At 35.8% G+C, this 23360-nt stretch overlaps 3 protein-coding genes across 4 annotated transcripts; 1 reads left to right on the forward strand and 2 right to left on the reverse strand.

The window, feature by feature from the left end:
* Window positions 1-2421: 2421 nt before the first annotated feature.
* Window positions 2422-6447, reverse strand: ponzr4 (plac8 onzin related protein 4). Of its 2 annotated transcripts, none has more exons than XM_079867687.1 (4): window positions 5421-6447; window positions 5092-5221; window positions 4784-4938; window positions 2422-3106 (listed from the first exon to the last, which is right to left on the reverse strand). In XM_079867687.1, exons 2-4 carry the CDS (start codon window positions 5192-5194, stop codon window positions 2984-2986), a joined length of 381 nt encoding a protein of 126 aa, XP_079723813.1. In that variant the 5' UTR covers window positions 5195-5221; window positions 5421-6447; the 3' UTR covers window positions 2422-2983. The 2 variants fall into 2 exon arrangements, with proteins under 2 accessions (XP_079723813.1, XP_079723814.1); XM_079867688.1 differs by having other exon boundaries at window positions 5092-5229.
* Window positions 6448-6587: 140 nt separating this feature from the next.
* Window positions 6588-10067, forward strand: ponzr3 (plac8 onzin related protein 3). Its single transcript, XM_079867689.1, has 4 exons — window positions 6588-6610; window positions 8037-8162; window positions 8258-8412; window positions 9423-10067. The coding sequence occupies exons 2-4, from the start codon at window positions 8060-8062 to the stop codon at window positions 9540-9542; spliced, it is 378 nt and encodes a 125-aa protein (XP_079723815.1). The 5' UTR covers window positions 6588-6610; window positions 8037-8059; the 3' UTR covers window positions 9543-10067.
* Window positions 10068-15574: 5507 nt separating this feature from the next.
* Window positions 15575-20924, reverse strand: ponzr5 (plac8 onzin related protein 5). The gene is made up of 4 exons (XM_079867690.1): window positions 20722-20924; window positions 18657-18768; window positions 16581-16738; window positions 15575-16492 (listed from the first exon to the last, which is right to left on the reverse strand). Exons 2-4 carry the CDS (start codon window positions 18748-18750, stop codon window positions 16370-16372), a joined length of 375 nt encoding a protein of 124 aa, XP_079723816.1. The 5' UTR covers window positions 18751-18768; window positions 20722-20924; the 3' UTR covers window positions 15575-16369.
* Between the last annotated feature and the right edge of the window lie 2436 nt (window positions 20925-23360).

The raw sequence follows: 23360 nt of genomic DNA on the forward strand, positions 1-23360 counted from the left end.
GTGATTTGCGCGTAAAGAGACCCTCCCGAAAACTCTTGTCCTGATTCACAAATACTTCGTAAACGTCAGATGTGGTAGTGAAATGTGTGTGTGTGTTAATGAATTCCAATCCGTCGTAAATGGGACGCGCGTGCACGCTCATTCTCAATTACCATAAATCCCGCCTATTAAATCCGACTGACAACTATATATCGGCATCATATTATGACACCAAACGAAGGATTTCAACATGTCTTCTCAAAAGCGAATGAAAAAGAGAAATTTCTCAGATGCAGAAATTGAAGTTTTATTATCAGAAGTTCATTCAAAACGCCACATTTTATTTTCAAGCGTACATAGTGGCGCTATATCAGCCATCGTAAATGTAAATGTTTCTTGTTATGCCTGATTTTGGCCATTTTATAGGAAACAATTTCCGTAACAATTAAGGGCCCTTAAAGGAGAACTCCGGTCAATTTTAACATTTAACATTTTTTTGTAAATTTGGAGTGCTGTCAGTACAGAGAACAACGACAAAAATCGGTGTTGCCTACACCGTGTTATCCTCTTTTTAAAATTTGCACCCTGTTGACTTCAATGGGGCAAGTTTTAAACCTGCTTTTAGCCTCTTAACATCCTTGATGTGTCATTACAAGTGCACAGCCATGTGAGTGATTCCTTCAGAGTGAACACGAGTGAATCTGACTGCAGTAGATGTGAAAGATATGGATAAAAATGATGTTATTTAAGCCAGCGCAAATATCTGTGTTTACATCCTGTTTTCGGTTGAAGTCCAAAGTAGTCGATTGTCGAGTTCACGCGCATAGGTTTAGTTACCTATGATCACGCGCGTGAACTCGACAATCGACTACTTTTTATTAAATTACTTTTTATTTAAATTACTTTTTAGTAATTTAAAAAATTACTATTTTATCTATTAAAAATTTACCACAGTAGCCACTGCAGAGTGAACTGAGAAGATAAGAACAGAATAACATAAGCTAAGAACTGATTAATTATTGATTCAGCTTTCAGATGAACTCTCAGATGAGCTTGACAGCCACAGGCCTAATTCGATTTAATAAAAAAAAAAAACTATGGACATTGCAATGTAAAGATGATCCTAGATGACTAATGCTGTTATTTCATGTTTACATATTATGAAAACATTTAAATTTTATGGCAAAAAAATGGACGATTTAGCATTTAGTGTTTGTCCAGACCTGTAAATGATTGAATTTTGTGTGTTTGCAAAATTTTTTTACTTCTACACACCCTTTAGCAGCTGTTTTCCACTTTTACAAAAAAGTTAATAGTAACTGGGGCTGACAAGCTAAAAAAAAAAAAAAAAACTAATATACAACTAATGGTACTGATGCTAGGCCGAAATGTAGATTAATATTAATATTAATTAAGTCTGTTCCATATGCAGTTGATATCTGATACCCATCATCAGATAGCAGTTATGATGGTTCTTGGAATCCAATCCAATATTTTAGTTTAGGCAATGGTTTTTATAAACAATATTTGTTATACCGGTTAAAACTCTCTTCACATCCTGATAGCAATCAATAATAGTAGTGGTCTAAATATTTGAAAAATGTACATACTGTATATCTTCTGTGGAAGTCTCAGGTCCAAAAAATGTTCATCCAATCATTGCATTCGGTCTGAATGCAATGATAGGATGTTCTACCTGCCAGTCAACCGATAAATTTGCATACCTCCACGCACCTGTTCACGCAGACATCACACGTCGTCAGTGTGTTTTATGCTTGTAGACTATTTATAGTTGTAGACAGACGTCAGTCACTGAGTGCCGCAAACAAACATCAGAAACCTTTTACAGTTCCCTGTGAACCAAAACAATGAGCTTATACCCGTGACTTTCAACCCAGAGCTGTTTTTGGATTTGGATTTATGCGTTTCAATGCCAACACTACGAAATTGATCCTGCAACAGTCAGATGGTACAAGTCAGAGCCCTCTAAGTTGTTCATGTTCATTATTATTGTAATGTTATGTGCTTTGAGACATGAAGTCATTCAACGGCGTCTCTCGTGACGCTTTGCAGACTCTGCTCTGGCTGTGTGTGTTCATGTGTTTTGAAGGAGGCTTGGCTTTGGAGACGCTCTGAAGAGAGCGCGGGATCTTACGCTTTCAAAGCTTTAGCCTACCCTACCTTAAATTGTGTTAATGAAATACCTATAAAACATTCATATGAAAAAAATAAACCATGATTTTTTTTCCTGGGACCTCTGGATATTAATGGACATTTCGGTTTAGCACCAGTTAGTTGAATGGCGCTTTGAGCTTGTCAGCCACAGTTCTTATTGAATTTTATGTAAAAGTGGAAAACGGCAGCCAAAGGGTGTGTAGATGTTCCTAAGGATCATTTCTCAAAATTATTTTTTGTTGATAGAGCATGAAACACAAACCCTTATATTTTCAGCTTTATTGACATTTTTTATATTCTATTAATTTCATCATTTACAGATCTGCACAAACACAGACATGCACTACAACATCTTTTCCTAATATCAAACCTCCAGTGTCACATATCAATGGCTCAATATAACAACTTTCCAACTACAGTGAAAATCTCATTAAACAGATATTTTCATAAAGAAAAGAAAAGAATATGCTATGTGTTTAATAATTACAACAATCTATAATAAAAAATAATGAATGTGTTGTGACACTAAACATGCTGTAACACTAAGAATCCCAAATGGGCATTTTCCTTGAGGGAATCCATTGTTCAGAATTCTCCACTTCCTGGATTAAAGCTGTACACCAACAACATCTTAAACTCATTCCCATACAATGCAAGGGCTGATCTCAGGTCAGTGTGTGTGGGAGGAAGATCAAAAACTCTGATTACACCCACAGAACAGCAAGTCTTTGTGTTTTGGACTGACATGACTGTGATCCGATAAGGACAGAACGCTTTAGAGAATGTATTTTGTAAATGATAATAGAGGTGAGGAAGATGATGGTGCTCTTTAGGTTGGCCTGTTGTTGAACAGAGTGATAGGTGATAGTCTTGCCTTCATCTCCCGTCTGATCTGGCACCATGAGCATGGTCCGCAGAAGTAAGAGTACACACAGTCATTACAGATAGAGTCCTGTGTGAAGAAAACAGGGGTTAAACATAATGAACCACAATATAAGATCCTTGACTGTGGAAGAAACTTAATATGTTCTATATGTGTGCATTTTCTTATATTCATAATAATTAGATTAAGGTAGTAAAATGCAGGAGGATTGCATGTGGAGTCCCATGATTCTCTGCTACATTGATGGAACATTGAAGAACTGTTATTAACCCTTATGAATATATGTATGTGTATGACCTTGTATATGTGACTTGACAAAAAGTAATGTGTGACTGAATTTATGACCGAGACAGAGGGGCTCCACTCAAAGTAGCATGATAAGATGGCTAAGAAGTATCTTCATTTGTCCTAGAGAAATAAACTTGGTAGGGACTATAAGTAGGGACTATAAAGAAGGAAGGATGGCCGTCTCTTATGGTCACACTTTGCAGGCACTTTGTATGACTGTATGCCTGCTGACCCTTCCTTGCAAGGGAATAAATAATCTTTAAAGACAATTGTTACATGTTTGTCTCTTATTCAGTAATAGAAAATTGTTTGCCACCACATTGACCAATAATCAACTCTTCATTCAGTGTTCTGTTTTCTTCTGTTGCATTACAATATAGCTAATGTGATGGTGTTCAATAGACCTTATTCAGAGCAGCGCCATGACAGGTATGAAAGCGAGGCTGTGAGGGAAAGACTTACTGTGTTTTCAATGGCATCTGCTGTAAACTATTTAACGCTCCTAGATCACTTATATTTTCAACCAGAGCTCATGCTGTCTAGAGTTTGTCTACTGAAATTTCTTGGAATTATGTTTTTGCAGTGTTTGTTTCATAAGCAGATCAATCCAAAAAACACATTAAATAACACTAGTACAACCCACTGAAGGGATGCATGTCTATCCCTTACAGCCTCGCTTTCATTCCCATTAAAAATGGCACATAAGCTCTACAGACTCAATAGACCTTATTCAGAGCATCGCCACAGCGAGGCTTGTGAGGGACTTACCATGTTTCCAATTGCATCCATCCACTGTGGAAAGCTGTATAAAGCTTCTAGATCACTTAGCAATAATTTCCACAGCTCATATTGTCTGGGGTGTCTACTGAAATTTCTCGTAAAGATATTCCCTTTCGAAAATTAACCATGTTTTACTACAAAAAACAAAAACAAAACAAAAAACATGGTTATTGTAGTTAAACCATGGTAACCAAAAATGAACCATGGTTTTGCTACACTAGTTTAACCATGGTATTAGTAGTAAAACTGTGGCTATACAACTGGTAATCAATCCCCCCCCCCCAGACCAATCCAAAAACACATTAAAAAAACAGTAGGCTACAACCCACTGAAGAGATGATATCCCTCACAGACTCAATTTCATTCCTGTAAAAATCAAAGATGGCGCTTCTGTGAAGGCCTATTATGCACACACTGTAAAACTCACACCTTTTTAAAACTGTGTTTTTGTCTACTGAAAGTTTCGTCAGCTCAACAACGTATGTTGTTAAACAACAACAAGAACGATCCATTGATCGCACTCGTTCGTTCCCTCACGGCCTCATTTTCATTCCTGTCAAAAATTAAACATGGCGCTACCCTGATTAAGGTCTATTGATTCAGCTTGTAATAACACAAAATGATGCACTTTCTTTCTAATCAATGCTTTGGTAATCATAAAGTTTCTCTCGTCTTTACCGTGATGCCGTATCGTCGTCTTGTGGACACCCTCATGGAGAGAGTAACAGGAGGAATACACCCGCAGCTGTCCAGGAGAGGGAGACAGAGACATTCTCCATGATCTCTGGCTGTGATGCAGGCGAAGCAAGGGAAACACCACACAGAGAAGCAACCTGCAGAAGACCGACCAATTCAAGTCATTATTCTGCCTAAACAATCCGACTGTGCACCTGCTAAACACATCAGAGTGTTTCTACAGCACTCAGAGATTGCACCTTTCTTAAAAGCCTTAATTCACTATTTGTTTTATACACACACAAACTCACATTCATTGACGTTGTCGCATTCGCAGATGCTGGTGGACCACTGGTCTGATGCTGCAGACACCACTAGTGGCCTGGGTTGTTGAATCACCATCTTGCTTGCCATGATGAATGAGTATCAGATTCAACAACTCTGAAATCCTAGAAAGAAAGAAAGAAAGAACTATAAAGAATCTAAAGCAGAATTTTAGCAACTAGGTGACTTCAAACGTCAGACACTAAAATGTGTTACTTTGTTGCTTCCATAAAGGAAATTCTAAATTCCAAATTCCAAATTCTAAAAACAATAACACTTGGCTCAACAGTTGCTCCAGCAGCAGATTTTGTCTTACCTGGGACAGAGGAAAGTTCAGCAGAAGACTGACACCTTGTGAGGGCGATGCTGTCATTTATTTAGGGGGAGGGAGGATGTCGGGAATGTCTACACGTAGATTCTCACTCGTATACGCACATAAAGGATGCTTATCAAAGAACAACTTTCTAGTTGTGCTTTCATCAGATCAGAGCATGGTAATAATGAGAAAAATGAGAAAAATGACAAGCATGCAAGAAAAATGGACAAGAAATACGACATGGTTATCCCTATTGTATTACACTTTGTCCTTTGAAAGTACCTAAACTGGTGCAATGAGGTGAGATAAATGTCACAATCTGTATTTGGATGTAGGGCTTTAATATAGTGAAACTCAGAGTACTCCAATCAATTATTAATTAATCATCAGGAACGTTTTATGAAATCATCTTCGTTCTTACAGTAGCCTACTGATTACGTAAAGATAGGCCAGACATCGACTGCCAGAGTACATCATGTCTCTGTGATTTCCCAGTCTTTCGGTGAGTACTTTAAGGTTACAGTAAATAGTAGTGTGCATTTGGATAAAAAGCATCTGCTAAATTGCAAATCACTAATAACAGGCGATTCATGTGCGCTGCTTTCTGCTCAGATAAAATCAAATCCAGAGCGCCTTGATGAAATTTCCCAATCTACTTTGGACTGCATTTTTTGGGGGCCTGAACACACAAACTTTTAAAACCAGGATTCAAAGTGCAACTTTTTGAAAACGATCCCAACCCCGTTATCGTCTCACCGTAAACTACAAAAAATGTAAATTTGTGAAAACGGTTTTGTCATACGCATATGTGTTCAGTCTATAGATGTATAGTGTTTCTTAACAAAGTGACTTCGCCAACTACTGGCTTGGCATGAGCGCTTTTAGTCGTCTTCCAGATCAATTTGAACGAGGATCATTTTGACAACGTATACGCAAAAACATTTCTGTTTTTAGCACTTCTTTGTCAAGTAAACATACCCTCAACATAGTGTGCGCTAACAAGACCCATATATAAACACAAGCAAGGAATGCAAGAAACCAGCAAAGACAAGGGAAAAGGAGCACAATATAAAGGGATCAGAGCACATGAGGATCAGATGAACTCAATCAAGCAAACAAGGAATAGACAAAGACTAAATAAGGGGGCATGGAAACGAGAAACTGGAGCACATGGCCAACACAAACAAAAGGTGTGTTCGACATCGACTACAGCTGGAAATTTTCTCTTTCTTTCTTTCTTTCTTTCTTTCTTTTGACATGTTTGAAACCACAATGAGGAAATCATTTATTTACAGTCCCCCTGTAGTCAATAATTCTATGTCTTAAAACTCATCTTTGATCACCAAAATGACAAATTAAATGTTTTTCCTTGAAAAAAAAATTATTCATGCCATAAAATAGCTTGATGAAATGTAACTCCACAGCCTTTCCTCATTTAGTATACGCGGATCGATGAATATGCAAATGAGCCCCGCCTCCACTCACTCACTCAGTTCAGAGATCCACTGGTTGATGATCACACGTTGATCTGATTGGTTACAAGGTAGTTTGTGACGTCAGAAACACCAGAGATTTCAAACTGTGTTTTTGAGGCTGTCTTTGGTTCACTGCAGTTTTAAGCAGAAAATACTCAGCAATGGTGTCGACTTATGAATTTACACATGATTTGTCTTAAAGCATATTAAAAACACCACATAGACATAAACAACATTAAAAGCTGGATTTTCACCAAATCGTTTGTTAAAAAAAAAAAAAAAAAAAAAAATGTATTGGAAGAAGAAGATGAAATGTAAGGAAGTGACTTGTAAAGGTGGTTAGCGAGGAAAAACTCCCAAGGATGTTATATAGATGTAGAGAAAGAAACCTGGGAACAATAATAGATAATAAAATGAATGTAAAAAAAATCACTTCAACATCCCATAATGCATCCTTCACGCACCAAGCTATGTATTAAACAGCAGAAGGACCTTAATTAAAAGGCTGGTATGTCAAAAGTTTGACGTCAAGACCCTTTGTTTGCCTCTTACTGCTTTAAACATTTAAATGATGAAATATTGGCCTTCAGTGCTTTTTTTGCATTCTTCCTTTCTCACAGATAGTTCTCAGTATCAGGATCAGAGTTATTTTGTCATCACTAACCCTGGGTTAACATATTTTGTTAAGCCTGGAACAAAATTCCTCCCCGAAAATTTTATCTCAACCATATCCGTACCAATGAGTTATCCATAAAATCAGAGGGAAATGATAGATGAATAACGCTGATGTAGAAGCACCTAACCCTGGTTATAAGCCTAAACTTGACATAAACTGTGAACCTGTCCCTCAAATCAGATTGGTTGATTGGAATGCTGTTCCAGGATCATTTCGGACTGTGGAGAATCAGGTTTTGCTTCAGTCTCATTAAGACGAGCCATTCTCATGTCAGCAGAACGGGTAATCACCTGAAATCTATCAATAAAAAAAGAAAAGCATGTACCGGACTAACCCGCTCTGTGGAGACGTGATGTGAAGTGATGCTAATCTCGTGTCTCTACGCATGTGTTTGCTCACTGCTGGCTCTATAAAGCCTGAAAACTCAGACTCTCATCGACACTCATTGCTGATCTTCGCCATCAGTCATAACCAGAGCTCAAGTCATCATGGCAACTAAGATGGTGATCCAGCAGCCGAAGCCCCTGGTTTTGGCTCCGGGTTCTGACCAGTGGTCCACCAGCCTCTGCGAATGCGACATACTCCCAGACTGTGAGTGCATTTTCATTGAAGTCCCTGCAGATAGTCGGACATTTGATTGTCTTTTTCTTTGTGTGGTGACTGATCTTCCCCATCTCGTTGGGCAGGTTGCTTTGCGTTCTGGTGCGCCCCATGTTTCGCCTGCATCACGGCCCGAGATCACGGAGAGTGTCTCTGCTTGCCTCTGCTGGACAGTTTCGGCCTCATCCCACCCATCACTATGGCAATGAGAGTGTCTGTCCGACGCACGTATGGCATTGAGGTAATGACTTTACTGGAGTTCACGGCAAAAAAATGCATATCTTAATCAGTTCTGAACTAGTTGCATTCATTTAAGACAGTTGAAGGAGGCGAGACACCCCAGTGAAGAGGGTAAAAAAAAAAACAACTAATAAATATCACCATACTTCACCAGTTGACTGATTACTTTAATAATAGCAAAAAAAAAATCTGAAATTGTATGTTTAAATATGCAAATGAGACAGTCTAACTAAATATGCACTAATTTGCATACATTTCTAGAACAAAAATCTGAACATTGGATGAAGTCAGGTTCAAAATACTTATTTAATTTAATTTAATTTTTTTTTTTTTTGGTTTAAAATTATTGTTTCATTTATTTGATATATTAGAGCCAAAGGTTTTTATCACTCCACAAATCAGAAAATACTGTCAACAGCCAAAAATAATTACATTTTCACCATTTTTTTTAGAAATAAAATATTGTATAAAATCAGGAAAATTATATATGAACAAACCCCTTTGTAAAAACCTCCATAATATAGATCAGAATAAAACAGTAAAGTTTGGTGTGTTACTGAAGTGGAGATTTATGGCTCAATGTAGGAGGAAAAACTCATTTTGAGAAAATGGCCTTTAAAGATACTGTAATTGAAATCTACAGATGCAAATGGATAAAGTGCTCTAAAAATACAGTTAAAGGTGTATTTTGGATGTTTTCTGTCCACTAGTCTGAAAAAACACTTTATGAAAAGCCAAAATCTCAAAATTGACAGATGCATGAAATGAACAGTGTTTTTGCCTGTATAGTGTCTCCCCTTAACTTAAAAAGTGAATTAAAATAATTAAGTAATTAAAATAATTAAATTAAATGAGCTCATTGAAGTAATGAATGCATAAATGATTATGACACATGAAGTTTATTTACTTAATAATCTTAAGGCAATGGGTTTCCTTGCTGTTTTAAGTTAAGTCAACTGATCCCTCATTCTTTGATGTTAGACGTGAAATGTCTCTCTCTCTCTCTCTCAGGACTCTATTTGCAACGACTGCGTGTTGTCCTTCTGCTGCGGGCCGTGCTCTTACTGTCAGATAAGACGTGAGCTGAAGTCTCGCAACCACCCCGTCTCCCTCTTAAGCTTCCGAAAATAAAACACTCCATCATCATCAGTCACTGATTTGTAACTTCAACTCTAAAATGAACTCAGTTCTGACCCCGAGGTGTGGATTTCAGCTGTAGTCTGCTGAGGAATGAAGCCTGAAAACTCTTTCACTTAATATTCAACAATATTATTGATCTGACTGTAGTGGCACTGTTGGATGAGAACTGAACTGGTCTGGATGATGACATTGATGATCTTTACAACAGAACTGAATCAACACTGAACTGACTTCAGATGAACAACAGCCGAAATGCATTATTTTCCTGTTATCACTGTAAAGCTGCTTTGAAACGATCTATAAGGACACTTGACTTGACTTGACTTTAGGGTAACAACTATTGATGCTTCGTTAGACCTAACAGAACATGTTTGTATCAATTGAGATTATCATGTGGAATCATAAGGTCCTTGTTAATTTTGTTTTAAACTGTTGCTTTTAGTTTAATTTTATAAATATTTTTAATATATTATGTCATTATTCATGTTGAAATAAAAATAATTGTGATTAAAAACTGCACTCTTGTTGTATGTTCTTTTGTTTTAATACACACAGGTTAGGTTTTAATTCATGTGTCCCCTAATATATATATATATATATATAATTAAAATAACCATTTAAATGTTTGGGATCAGTAAGATAAAAAAAAGCAATTAATACTATACTTTATAGAGCAGGGATTAAATTGATCAAAAGGGACAGAAAAGACATTTATAATGATTTCTATTTCAAATAAATGTTCTTTTGCAGTTATCTGTCAAAGAACCCTAAAAAATGCATCAAGGTTTCCACCAAAATATTAAGCATCACAAGTGTTTTAATAAGAAATAGGCATAGAAATTAGATCATAATAAGAAATCAGCAAATCATCATAGTATAATGATTTCTTAAGGATCATGACACTGAAGACTGAAGTAATGATGCTGAAAATTTCTTACAATATATTCAAATTGTAATAATATTACTGTTTTACAGTTGGCTATTTTAAATGCATCCTTGAGCAGAAGAGCTTTTATTTTATAATATTCAAAAATATTAAATAATAATAATAATAAAAAAATCACCTATTTACTGACAATATAGTTAAATGCATTTTAATTCACAATGATCTAACAATGAAAAATTCTAAAGCAAATAAAAATCTTAAATGTTAATTTCAACATTTACCAATCAAAAGTTGTATCTATATTATTAAAGGATCTGAGCAAACATAAACTAACAATGAACAGTTGTATTTTATATTATGTATATATATATATATATATATATATATATATAAGGTGCACAGTGTCATGCACACAAATAAAAAACACCATCATGCTCACAAAAAGAATGCAATAAAACACTTATTTAACCACATAAACTGTAATATGAAACCCTAATGCACAAAACTGTAAACAAAAAACAAAGAAGATAATTATTTAAATTAAAAGTCATCAAACATGAAGTATCATTCTGGGAATGTCCTTTTATGGCTTTTCATTGTTGATTTGCTCTTCTTTTTTTTCTTCCAAAAACGGTTTAACAGTATTTTACTGTAAATTAAACTAAATATAAAGCTATTTCCCAGTATAGTAAGGGAACATACTATTAACCATTACTATTAACAGGTGTACTGTTAAATTAAAATTATAATATTTTTAGTGTATGTTTGGTTATTGGGCTCCCTCTGGTGGCTAACTGCAAGATGTAATGCACATGCGTGTGTGTGTGTTCGCTTATATTTAATTGCCACTTAACACGTATAAATGGCTTAATTCCACTTTTGTCAAACTAAACCCAGATGACAAATAGTAGGCTTAATGCTGTAATTGGGCCCACCGGAAATGAACGAAACTGGAGTTCTTGACTGGCCATCTTGCTATCATGTTTGACCCATCTCTCGTTTTAAGACTGCCTTTCTTCATCTCTATCAGTGCATGTATGCTCATCTACGTGTCTGCATTGTCCTGTTTATTACCTTAATCTTTAGGACAATGTTAAAAACTCAGCAGTCAGATTCCATCACTGCACGATCTTCATATCACATAGATCTTGATTAGGCTAATCTTCTATATCTCCTTCATGTGGGCTACGGCTACCTCAAAAATAAATGTAGGCCTACGTTTGTATGCCTATGCATTTATAGAAACTTTCTCTGGTCTCATAAATTCAGCGCACTGCCAAGTGGCAGGACACACATTTAGAGTATCGGCGTAAGGTAGCAGGAGGTCATTTGGCATATCTACTTTTATTCAAAGTATCCTAACTAATACAATTATTACATAGGCGACTCCTGCACAGACTGTCGCCATGTGCTTTTGGTAGTCTTCTATGTATGGATTACTTGTAAACTTGTGGTTTGCTGCCATCTACTGGCGGAACTAAATAAGTATACAACTGATTTTTTTTCTTCCTTTTTTTTCTAACCTTTGCAACTGCTTTTGGCTTTTGATCATATTTTCAAATTGTTCAAATGTTCATTTTTGAAGAGTGTTTAAAGCATCAAATGAACTGCCATTTCATCTGAATGGGAACCGAGCTGCAGTATTATATCAAGAGTGATTTTAATGATTGCCAAAAGAATATGTAAGGGGGGAAAAACACACAGGATGGACATAGATCTTTAAGATGAAAATGGTGAAGTTTATTGCAGAATAGCGGTGAAAAAGTGCAGTTAGCACCTTGGAGTGAGACTGAAACTCTAACATAATAAACTCCACTCTTAATGTAAATGAAGTTGCTCCTGTTGTAACAGTTGTGGTTTGTATAATATAATATTGTCTGAGATGGCTCTCAGTGTCCCACACCTGCTCCTATTCCACAGCAGATCACCATATGTCAGGATGCGATCACTGTGTGCATATTTGTTCTTCTGTGCTCTTTGGAGTGAAGTGATTCTAAAACCAATCCGGTAAAGTGAAACTCACATTTTAGGGGCAGGAGTCTTGGAGCGTTTGACGCATTTTATAGAAATTTTCACAAAGCAGCTGTACAAAGTTTAAATGGAAAGTTCACCCAAAAATGAAAATTCTGTCATCAATTACTCACTCTTATGTCTTTTCAAACCCACAAGTCATTCGTTCATCTTTGAAACACAAATGAAGATATTTGGAATGAAATCTGATAGATTTCTGTCCCTCCATTGAAAGTCTGATCGTTCAAAATGTTCATAAAGAGATCGTTAAATAAATCAATCGAGCGGTTTAATCAAAGTCTTCTGAAGAGACACAGTTGAAGCACAAACTGATTGCTAACACGAGAATGAACCTCATTGGTTCTTGCTGAAGCTCAAAATGATGCGTAACACGAGAATGAACCTCATTGGTTCTTGCTGAAGCTCAAACGTGATGCGTAACACAAGAATGAACCTCACTTCTTGCTGAAGCTCAAAATGATGCGTAACACGAGAATGAACCTCATTGGTTCTTGCTGAAGCTCAAAATGATGCGTAACACGAGAATGAACCTCATTAGTATGGAACGCCGTTGGGGACAATACCTATTATATGCAACGCGTGAAATTTGGACGCATTAACACGCACAGTTTGTACGCGTAAATACGAAGTATATGTTCGGGTGTCGCGTCAGACCGCACAACAGCCAATAGCGTTGCTCTATTTAGGATTTCATTTGCATTTGTGATGCGATGGCACGTTGCTGTATACATATATAAACATCAGACGACATTTCTTTCCGTGAGGGATGATGTGCTGTTAGGTAAGCAAATACCTATGCAAACGTCACACGTAACATTTGTTCGTGAATGAGATCGTAATTTTACGTTGGCATGTACATAGGCAAGCGTAAAACTTTAGAGTCAATGATGCATTTATACGTTGGTTGTGATGTCAGTGCTGTGTCATGCTGTGGCATCTCATCTGAATGCAGGTTTTTTGTCTCCGGTAACGTGGAAAAGTGGATTGCTCTCTACGATGGCTCTTAGAATTTTTTTATTAAACTGTCAAAGAACTTTTACAGACTGCGTTCATTTGGCATCCTCTTATAACAGGCTATATACACATGTATAACATATGTTAACATGTATACAACATACAACACTGGATACGGCCATAGCCAGGGTGTCAATAATTATACATAATAGTGCCAATAAATGCCATAAATCATTCAACTTTAATAAATACAATGAATAATAAAGTTAGCAAAGGCTAAATAAATACTAAATACTGTGGCTATTGTTTTTTTCAAAATGACTAATGACTAAATGAGTAATCTCCGAGTGGGCCAGCATCAATCTGGTATGAGAGACTCTGGGATGCTCCTTGAAGTCGGGATGTCAGTTTGACTGGAAATAATTAATACACATATACTGTATGTGTACTGTATATGTCAGATAAAAATAATCTAATAACAACAATATATTGTAACAATCACAAATTTAACAATTATATTATAACAATAAGGCAAATACAAAAGCAGAAAACAAAGCACCAGTAGCCTATGACAATTTACAAATCTTTTTTCAACATTTAAACACAGACACAATCATACAACACATAAACATTACAGAATCACTACAACAGGCGGACCACGTAAACTGTGGGGCAGCCAGTCCAGGTCCAAGTGTAAATAGCAACAGTTGTGGATTCAGTAGACATTTAGATGCTATTTACTTATAAATAGTGACAGATAAAGTTACTATTTGCTCATCAGTATTGTTGTGCATTAAACATCCTGCAATATAACTGACATTAGATCATTAGATTTATAAAACAATATTTAAATCATGGCAACTTATTGAGATATTAAAGACCTAGAGCTACCCCTAACCTTACCCTAAATGTAACTTTTATGAATTAAAATGAATTTTAAGTCAAATAATTTTTATTGAAATGCGTTTAATAACTGTAAAGTTATTTAAAAAAAGCGCTGTCAGTGGGAATAGAACCCCGGTCTCCCTTTACACGTTACGCCACAGAAACCGCTGACTAAAGAGGTGACTTTTTCCACATATAGGGTAGACTGGCCTAGTGTAATTAGTTCTGCCAACAAGTAGGCTATTTGCAGTGGTCCAAATAGACACCTCGAATGTATTAACCAGAGGGGAAATATGGTCGTTGGATCACAGAGACCACTCACTTTACCTACATGACAAATTCCTATGTTACAAAATAATATAATGTTAATTCATGCAGTTATTGAATGTATTTAATCATTGACTCTAAATTATCACCAGTTTAACTAAAACAGAAAAATTTGTATGTCGCACATCAAATAAGACTCAGAAATATTACACGTTCAAAAATGTCATGTTTACACGACGAAAACGTTCGTCTAGAAACACGTAACAAAAAATAAACGGCCAAAAATGTTGCGTTAAGGCGATACAAACGATCGTGTCTTTAAATAACATGACAATTCGCGTTTAGACGTACAAAACGTTCGCGTTTACACGGACCAAAAAGACGCGTACAAACTGTGCGTGTTAATGCGTCCAAATTTCACGCGTTGCATATAATAGGTATTGTCCCCAACGGCGTTCCATACATTGGTTCTTGCTGAAGCTCAAACGTGATGCGTAACGCGAGAATGAACCTCATTAGTTCTTGCTGGAGGTCAAACGTGATGCGTAACACGAGAATGAACCTCATTGGTTCTTGCTGGAGCTCAAACGTGCTAATTAACACGTACCGGTAATTACGAACTTTATGAAGACGTGAACACACCTTTACATTTACCATATTTACTCTATGTACATGCGATGATCAAAATCTATATGCCTAAATAAAAAAATGCCTAAATTATATCGGTTCACTATATAAAGCGATTGGGTCTCTTCAGAAGACTTTGATTAAACTGCTCAATTCATTTTACAATCTCTTTATGAACATTTTGAACCGAGTTTTAGATGAATACACATGAAGGGACAAAATATCTTCATTTGTGTTCTGAAGATGAATGAAAGACTTATGGGTTTGGAATGACATGAGGGTGATAAATTAATGACAGAATATTCATTTTTGGGAGAACTAACCCTTTAAGTAAAGATTTTTTAACGGATACTAAAATATAGACATACCAGATGACCATCAGACCGTTTTTATTAAGGCAATAGATTAAGACAATAAACGAATAGACATCACCATACTTCCACCATGATTAATCACAGTACAATAAAACAATAGTTTTGTATTACAAGTTTTCAGATTTTTTTCTTTAAATATGCAAATGAGGCATTATATAAATAAATAAGCATTTGCATACAATTCCAGAACAGAAATCTGAACGTTGGATAAAGCCAGGTTCAAAATTCTTGTTTCATTTTTTTCTTAACACATTAGAGTTAAAGGTTTTTGCAGAGAAGATTTTGGATTTCTCTTTTCATAACTCCATAAATCAGAAAATGTCAACAAGCTAAAAAAATACAATAAACAAAATCCACCATCCATTTTTAAAATGTTATATTACTCAGTTGAATATTATATGAATAAACCTTTCAGTAAAAACCTTTAGAATATAAAAAGGAGCAAAACTGTAAAGTTTGGTCTAAGAAAGTAAAAAAAATAATAATTAAATATTAATTTTGATAAAACAGCCTTTAAAGATACGAATTGCAATTGAATTTTACAGATGCAAATCGATAAAATGAAATAAAATAAAAACTTAAATGTGTATTTTGCATGTTTTATTTTCACTAGTCTGAAAGAAGACTTGTTATGGAAACAATATCTCAAAATTGTGAATGAAAAAACTGGATTTGCCTGTAAATGGAGCAAATACAACGGTGCAGATCTAATGTCACAGAGAAGAATGAGAGTCATTTCATTTGTAACAGTGCAGAATACTGAGAAAAAAGTTGTAGGTTGCAAGTTAGGGCCTTCATTTTGCTCGACCGTTGATGAATGTGACATTTTGCTCACGAACATTCATTTCTCGGGATATCTGACACCAGGAGCAGACACCACAGAAGGTGGAGTAAAGACAGTCATTACAGATCGAATCCTAGAGAGAGAGAGAGAAACACGATAAGTTCTCCAGATTAATAAACAGTATTAGATGTAAGATAGCTAGAACTGGCTATGAAACAAACCTTTATCCCATAGCGATTGCGCACGGAGACCCGCATGGCCAGTGTTATTGGAGGAACGCATGATCCGAATCCGTCGAGCAGAGGCAGACACAGACACTCGCCGTGCTTGCGAGCCGTCGAACAGGCAAAACAGGGGAAGCACCAAAATGAAAAACAACCTGCAAAAGAACACGACCGTTAGTGATGAGAGGAATCAAGATATGAAAGGGTTGAAAGCAGCATTGACATCCCACATTTGTTAAACCCTCTGGTGCTCTTCGCTTCTTCTTTTTTTTTTTTTTGTCAATGAAATGAATGTAGGCCTACTATAGGCTATTTTAGTTTGATTACGTTTCTTATTTAATATTTTGTATTTTTAGGGGATTTATTTTATACTAAATTGTATTTACGCTGTATTTATAATCCATTTATTCACTTTTTGAGCATAGACCTGAACATTTATTTGCCAACTTAAACTGTCGTGAATCCCAACACGATCTCATGAAAGTGCGTAGGCCTATCTATAGCACGAATGATATTTATCGTATCATTTATACGCCAAAACGAGTTCTTTCGTTCAAATGATACGCACTGTAAACCCCTTGGGTAGGATTAGGGGTGAGGAGGGCGTGCATATTAGGCTACACACCATAAAGTGCGTATCATATGCACGCGAAAACTGCGTATCAGTACGCAAAAACTCGTTTTGGCGTATAAATGATACGAGAAATATCATTCGTGCTATAGATACGCACTTTCATGAGATCGAGCACAGACTTAAGTTTGATCTCTTTTCAAAGACGAGGATACTCGCAGAGACGGGCATGTGTGTGTCCATTCAAGCATAAATAGACGTGAAAAAGAACTGAATACGGTTTCGAATTGAATTCTCTTTCACATTGCACTCAGATGGTTTAAAATCACTTAAATGTTTAAAGGTGAACTAAGTAACTTTTTTTACCTTAACTGAACAGCTTCGGAGTCATTGGAATGGTTATATTACTCATTTCGGGTTGAATGGTGGTCGTTTCGCACCCCCCTGGTGACCGTGAGCGGAAAATACGCACTTGGAAAATATGCACTTGCAACTTTGAGCCAGCGGGCCGCCGGCCGCCGCGTCAGGAAGTCTCGCGTGATATCAGGTCTCGCGATGTAAACAATTGCTTTACGGCCAAAAGAAATCTGCTAAAATGCAGTCATTATTGCGCTCCCTCACGCTGTCCGAACCCGAATGAAGAAGATGTTTTAAAGAATGTCCCATCTGCTTTGATGTCGTTGATCTATAGCCTCTGGTGTCTGAGAATCACCAACGAGTTTTTACAACAGTGTTGTCAAATATCTATTCCGAAGCTGTGGGGGGAGCTCTAGAGAGAAACCTGTGAGCAAAAAGCGAGAATACAGCGAAGAAATCCCGAAGCTACTGAGTGCTGCTTTAAACTGACAGGACCTAAAACACATACAAATGATAAACCTTCGCTCTATGATGGTTAAACTTTTCAATTAATCAGAGAATCGTGTGCTTTTCGAAGCTTGTTGCCTGGTCTGTATGGATCAACAACCATCCTTGCACATCACAATATCAATGCTAAAACCATGTAGTGCAGCCCTCACCAGGAAATCAAAATTTACAATCCTTATTTTTTTTTATGGAATAATTGGAATATTTATTATAAATGATTCATCCGTGCGTGAGTGCGGGACAATCTGTCACAGAATAGCAAACGATAATGATCCAACAATCCAATCAGGTCCTGCCCATACATCGTTTTTCTAGTTTGAGAAGCAGTTTCACTCGGATATGCATCTTAAAGGGAAGAAGACTTTTCAGTTTCCTGCTCAGTTTATAAAGTACGACATGCAACAGCAATTATAGTAAAAACTGATTACACATTATCCCTTATTCTGGCACACCTCCGGAGAACCTTTTATACACATATTTCAGTGATGATGTGCAATGATGATGTGTCAGCTAGATTTAGCAATACTATTGTATAGTTACAAAGTGACATTCTAGACACACCAAAATCAACGAGAGAGAGAGAGAGAGAGAGAGAGAGAGAGAGAGAGAGAGAGAGAGAGAGAGAGAGAGACACTCACACTCTGGTACATCCTGACAGCAGTCACAGATCCCAGAGCTCCACTGGTTGGAAGTGTGTGACATGACAAAGGCCTTTGGCTGTTGAGAAGTCATCCTGCTTATTACCAAATCCTTCAACAGACACAAGAACACAAAGACATATGAGTGCATACTCTGATAATAATAATAATAATAATAATAATAATTTTCCTACTTTTTCTGGTTTTCCATATCAAAACATTCTTACATACAGATATAAGTCTTGTTTTCTTAAAAACAGATCAACATTAAGAGACTTTTTGCTTAAAACTAGAAAAATATCTGCCAGTATAGGGTAAGACATACTTTATACTTTAATTTTAAACTATTCATTTTTTTCACTTTACGTTTTAAAGTAGAGTAAAGCCACTTAATTGCAATACGTTTTTCACAAAATAAGACTTGTTATCTTATGTCATTTGCTTCTCAAGTAACTGCGTCTTGATTTAAGAATGTGCTCTGAATTTAAATCTAATTAATTAGTCATGGCTGATTCATTTTTTTTTTTGGTGTAAACAAACTTGAAACCTTTATTTTTAAACAATGCCATAAAAAACATTTTTTTTTGGTTCCCCAAAAGAACCTTTCAGTGAACAGTTCTTAAAATAACCCTTTTTTTCTCTCAGTATGAAGAACATTTGAAATAATCTTTTCCACTTTAAAAAACACTTTGTGGAATGAAAAGATTTCATGGATGTTTAAGTTTCTTCATGGAACCAGAACCTTTTTTTATTTTTTTATTAAGAACCATCTATTTTTCATTAGCATCGGCACAAAAGTGCTCATTGAAAAACATGTCATATGATGATTTATCATTTTTAAACAACTGTAGAGTCCCAGTGTTGTTTTAAAGACAAGTTATTCTTGAAAAACTAAGCTATTTAAATAAGTGCATAGTGACACACAGTGTGTAATGGATTACGAAATCAGATTCCAAAAAATGACATACTTGTTATTATATTACGTTTTAAAATACTCATAATCAGATTGTAGTTACATTTTTAGTGATTACACAACTACGTAATGTTCACAAAATGGCAGTAAATTATTCATAATTGACTGACTCTCAGTATTGTCTTCCAGTTTTGTGGAATTACACAAGTCAGAGGCCACACTGGATAACAAATAAAATATTGAATCTTTTTTGTGTTTTTATTTTGACTGTTATTATTTGAAAATTGTACATTTTGATGGTTTAAATAAGTATAATTTTTTCATAAACAAAAATTTGTTTAATTTTTAAACAAAAAATGTTTGTCCCCCCCCCCCCCCCCCCTGTTTTTGCTTGTTTTTTCTTTTTGTATTTTTAGTACAAGATTATCCTATTCAAATCTACACTGAAAAAAGCAATAAGTTAAATTTACCTAATTTTTCTTCGGCAAGTTTTTGCACGAGTATTTTTAAAGTAAACTTAACATATGGAATTAAGTAAGCTCTACTTAACTAAGTTAATGAAAGTAACAAAGGAAACAAGTCATTTTAACTTGGCTAGTAAAAGGTTGAGTAATATCTATTTAGTTGAAGTTTCCTTGCAATACATTTGATTTCACTCAAAATATATAACAATAAATTAAACCACACTTTTAAAGTATATGCTTTACTTAGAAACATCTAAGTAATTAATACAATAGATATTCTACGTAATGGGAGTCACACGTCACATGAACGCAGAGACCTCAATACTTGACAATACACAATGACGGTAACAGTTGATGGATCGTTTTTGTGTTTGAATGTGTCATTTTGAGTGGAAAATGAACTAATATAGAAGTTACTTCATTTTTTTTATTCTTCCTTGAAATATCTTTTTCATGTAAATTACATTGTTTTTTTCTGTAGTATTTACAACACCACAAAATCATTTTTATCAGTGTATGTGATAAACTAGTGAAGGCTAAAAGTAACGTTAAAAGAAATCAAAAAGTAGTCTAGTGGATTATATTACCAAAAATGTGCCATGTAATGGATTATATTACTACTAAAATTTTCAACATGCAATTTGTACCAAGTAATCTAAAATTGAACAATCTCCAAACCGGTTCTTACCTGAGTGCGAGACTAGAGAAGAAGGACAGACTTGTGTTCATTCACACTCCAGGAGGCAAAATGATGGAGATCCACTTTTTTACGAGCAGGAGTGCATCTCAATTTAAGTGCTTCCTCGAAGTCACTGGTCAGGTTAGTTATGCGTCACACCCGTGACCTTCCAACTGATAATCCATCATCATGTGGCTTTACCGTGGGCATAGTTTCACCTGAGAATGAAGACTATTGTTCATCTGTTCGCATGTGCTAACATGTGTTCGCATGTGCTGGTTGCATCAATGTGAAGAAAAGGCATAAATTAGCTGTATAATAACAGCCAAAACTATTTTTTTTCTATTCTATTCATTATAGAACAACTAGATGGACCAGTTATCAACACCTAAACATCACGTTTCCATTGATTGAGGAAATATAGCTTTATCTGAGAAACAAGTTAATGATATTTAACTGTGTTACAGTGTGTTTAAGTCTTTAAGATAAAGGATATGAATCCTTGTTACTGTTTTTTGTTTGTTCTGAGATAATACCTTGACTGTTTTTGGGTATGAATGAACATCAAAACATGTCAGGCATGATACAGTGCTTTGTAATTGTAATTTCACTCAAGAAATTGAACTTTTAGGCTTGGTTTCACAGACAGGGCTTAGATTAAGTCAGGATTAGGCCTTAGCTTTTATAAACGTGCCTTAGAACAAAACATTACTGATGTTCATCTCGGGACAAAACAATGGCACTGATCACTAATCAGTGCAAATTGCTTTCAGTTGAAATAGCTCAAACATGCATTTCTATAGGCTTAAGTTTCCGTGAAACAGCCCGTGCAAGTCTGACAAGGCATCCGGAGTGGTCTTATCTACATTTTAGGGGGCAGTGCCATCTTAGAGGTCAGGTCCCAAACTTAAAGTATGCAAATTATGGTTGATAATAAATCATTTGACTTGATAGAACATGAATTGCCAGAAACCTCTTGACTATCAAATAAAATGTCTTTCTTTCTTCAGTCGAAAAAGAAATGAAGGTTTCAGAGGAAAACATTCCAGGATTTTTCTCCATATTCAATGGGGTCCAACGGTTTGAAGGTCCAAATGTGAGTTTCAGTGCAGCTTCAAAGGCTCGACACCATCCCAGCTGAGGAATAAGGGTCTTATCTCAAACCATCGCTCATTTTCAAAAAAAAAAAAAAAAAAAAAAATTCTTTTTAACCAAAAATACTCGTCTTGCACAGCTATGTGATGCGCCACGCATTACGTAATCACATTAAAAGGTCACGCATGCGGCGTGGCATAGACGTGAATATCTTGGATGACGTCGGGGTGAGTAAATTATCAGGAAATTTTCCTTCTGAAATGAACTACTCCTTTAACTGTCATGTTTCTGTCACTCTGGTATTGTCTTGTCTTTGTTTGTTCATCTTAGTTTACACCGAGATGATAACAGCGTCTTCAAAAACTTGCACTTTGAAACCCGTTTTAAAACGTGTCTTTTTAGGCCCCCGAAAAGCTGTTTTAAGTTGAAAGCAGTGTCGTGCAAACGGCCCCTCAAATCTTATAAGAACACTCTATTCACAGACACATCAAGAAAAATAAATAAAATAAAATAAAATAAATAATAACACAAAAAAATACCACCAACATCAAGGTGAACTCTAACGGAATTCACAGAATATAGAAGAAATAGTAACAACAGTATATCATACTGTACAAAAATATTAAAATGGTTTATTACTATTATTACTCTTTGTTTAGATTATTATTGTTTTATGTAAAATTCATAATAATTGTTTTGATCTTAATATATTAATTAAGCAATCATGAGACTATAAAATCTGTGGAAAGTACCTTTAGCTTCATACATTTTTTAGATCAGTTTAGCTTGATTATTCATTTAATCTTTCCTGGTGATACAATCATAAAAGTATTGACAATGTGAAACATTTAAAAAAGGGCAATTATGAGCATGTGTTTAACGTAATTTCTTTTAATTGAACAGAGCAGGTCAGACTTGTTATAGTATTACAAGCTAAGCTCTTCTTTCAACAACTAGTGCTCTCTCAGTTTTCCACCCAATCCCACATCAACCTCGTCACCTTCAATTGTCAATTGTGCTTGTTCCTGTTGCATGTGCTCAATCTGGCAACCCTTGGTGAGTCTGAGGAGGAGGAGGCGGGAGAAACAACTCTCTCCTATGTTTTGAATTTGGACTGCAGTGCCCATTTCAGCCACTAGCTGTCAATATTACATACTGCACCTCTGAATTTTCTTCTAAAGCAAAAAAGATGCGAGTCTTCAATATCAAGGTGAAAAAATGAAGGGCTTTGTCATTGTACTTAGACTCTCACTTTTGTCTGATCATCTGAGACGAGCTTCTCATTCCATCCAGATTATTTCAATAATAAACCCAATTTAAGTTTAAGAAATCATTCAATACTTGCAGTTTGTCATAAAAATAATAATAATAAAAATCAGATCATGACTTTATGACTCCAGTCTGATATGATCGGGCTCTTTCTTTCTGCAAAATTTCTCATGTAGTCTAATGTACAGTTCGCAGAGTCACGGCGCACTGGTTCGTGTCGTGGGAGTTAGTTTCCAGAAGAACTTTCAGTTAGTTTGGTGTTGAGAAAAGATGCTTATCGCACT

Source organism: Squalius cephalus, assembly GCF_949319135.1.
Source record: "Squalius cephalus genome assembly, chromosome: 3".
Taxonomy (NCBI): domain Eukaryota; kingdom Metazoa; phylum Chordata; class Actinopteri; order Cypriniformes; family Leuciscidae; genus Squalius; species Squalius cephalus.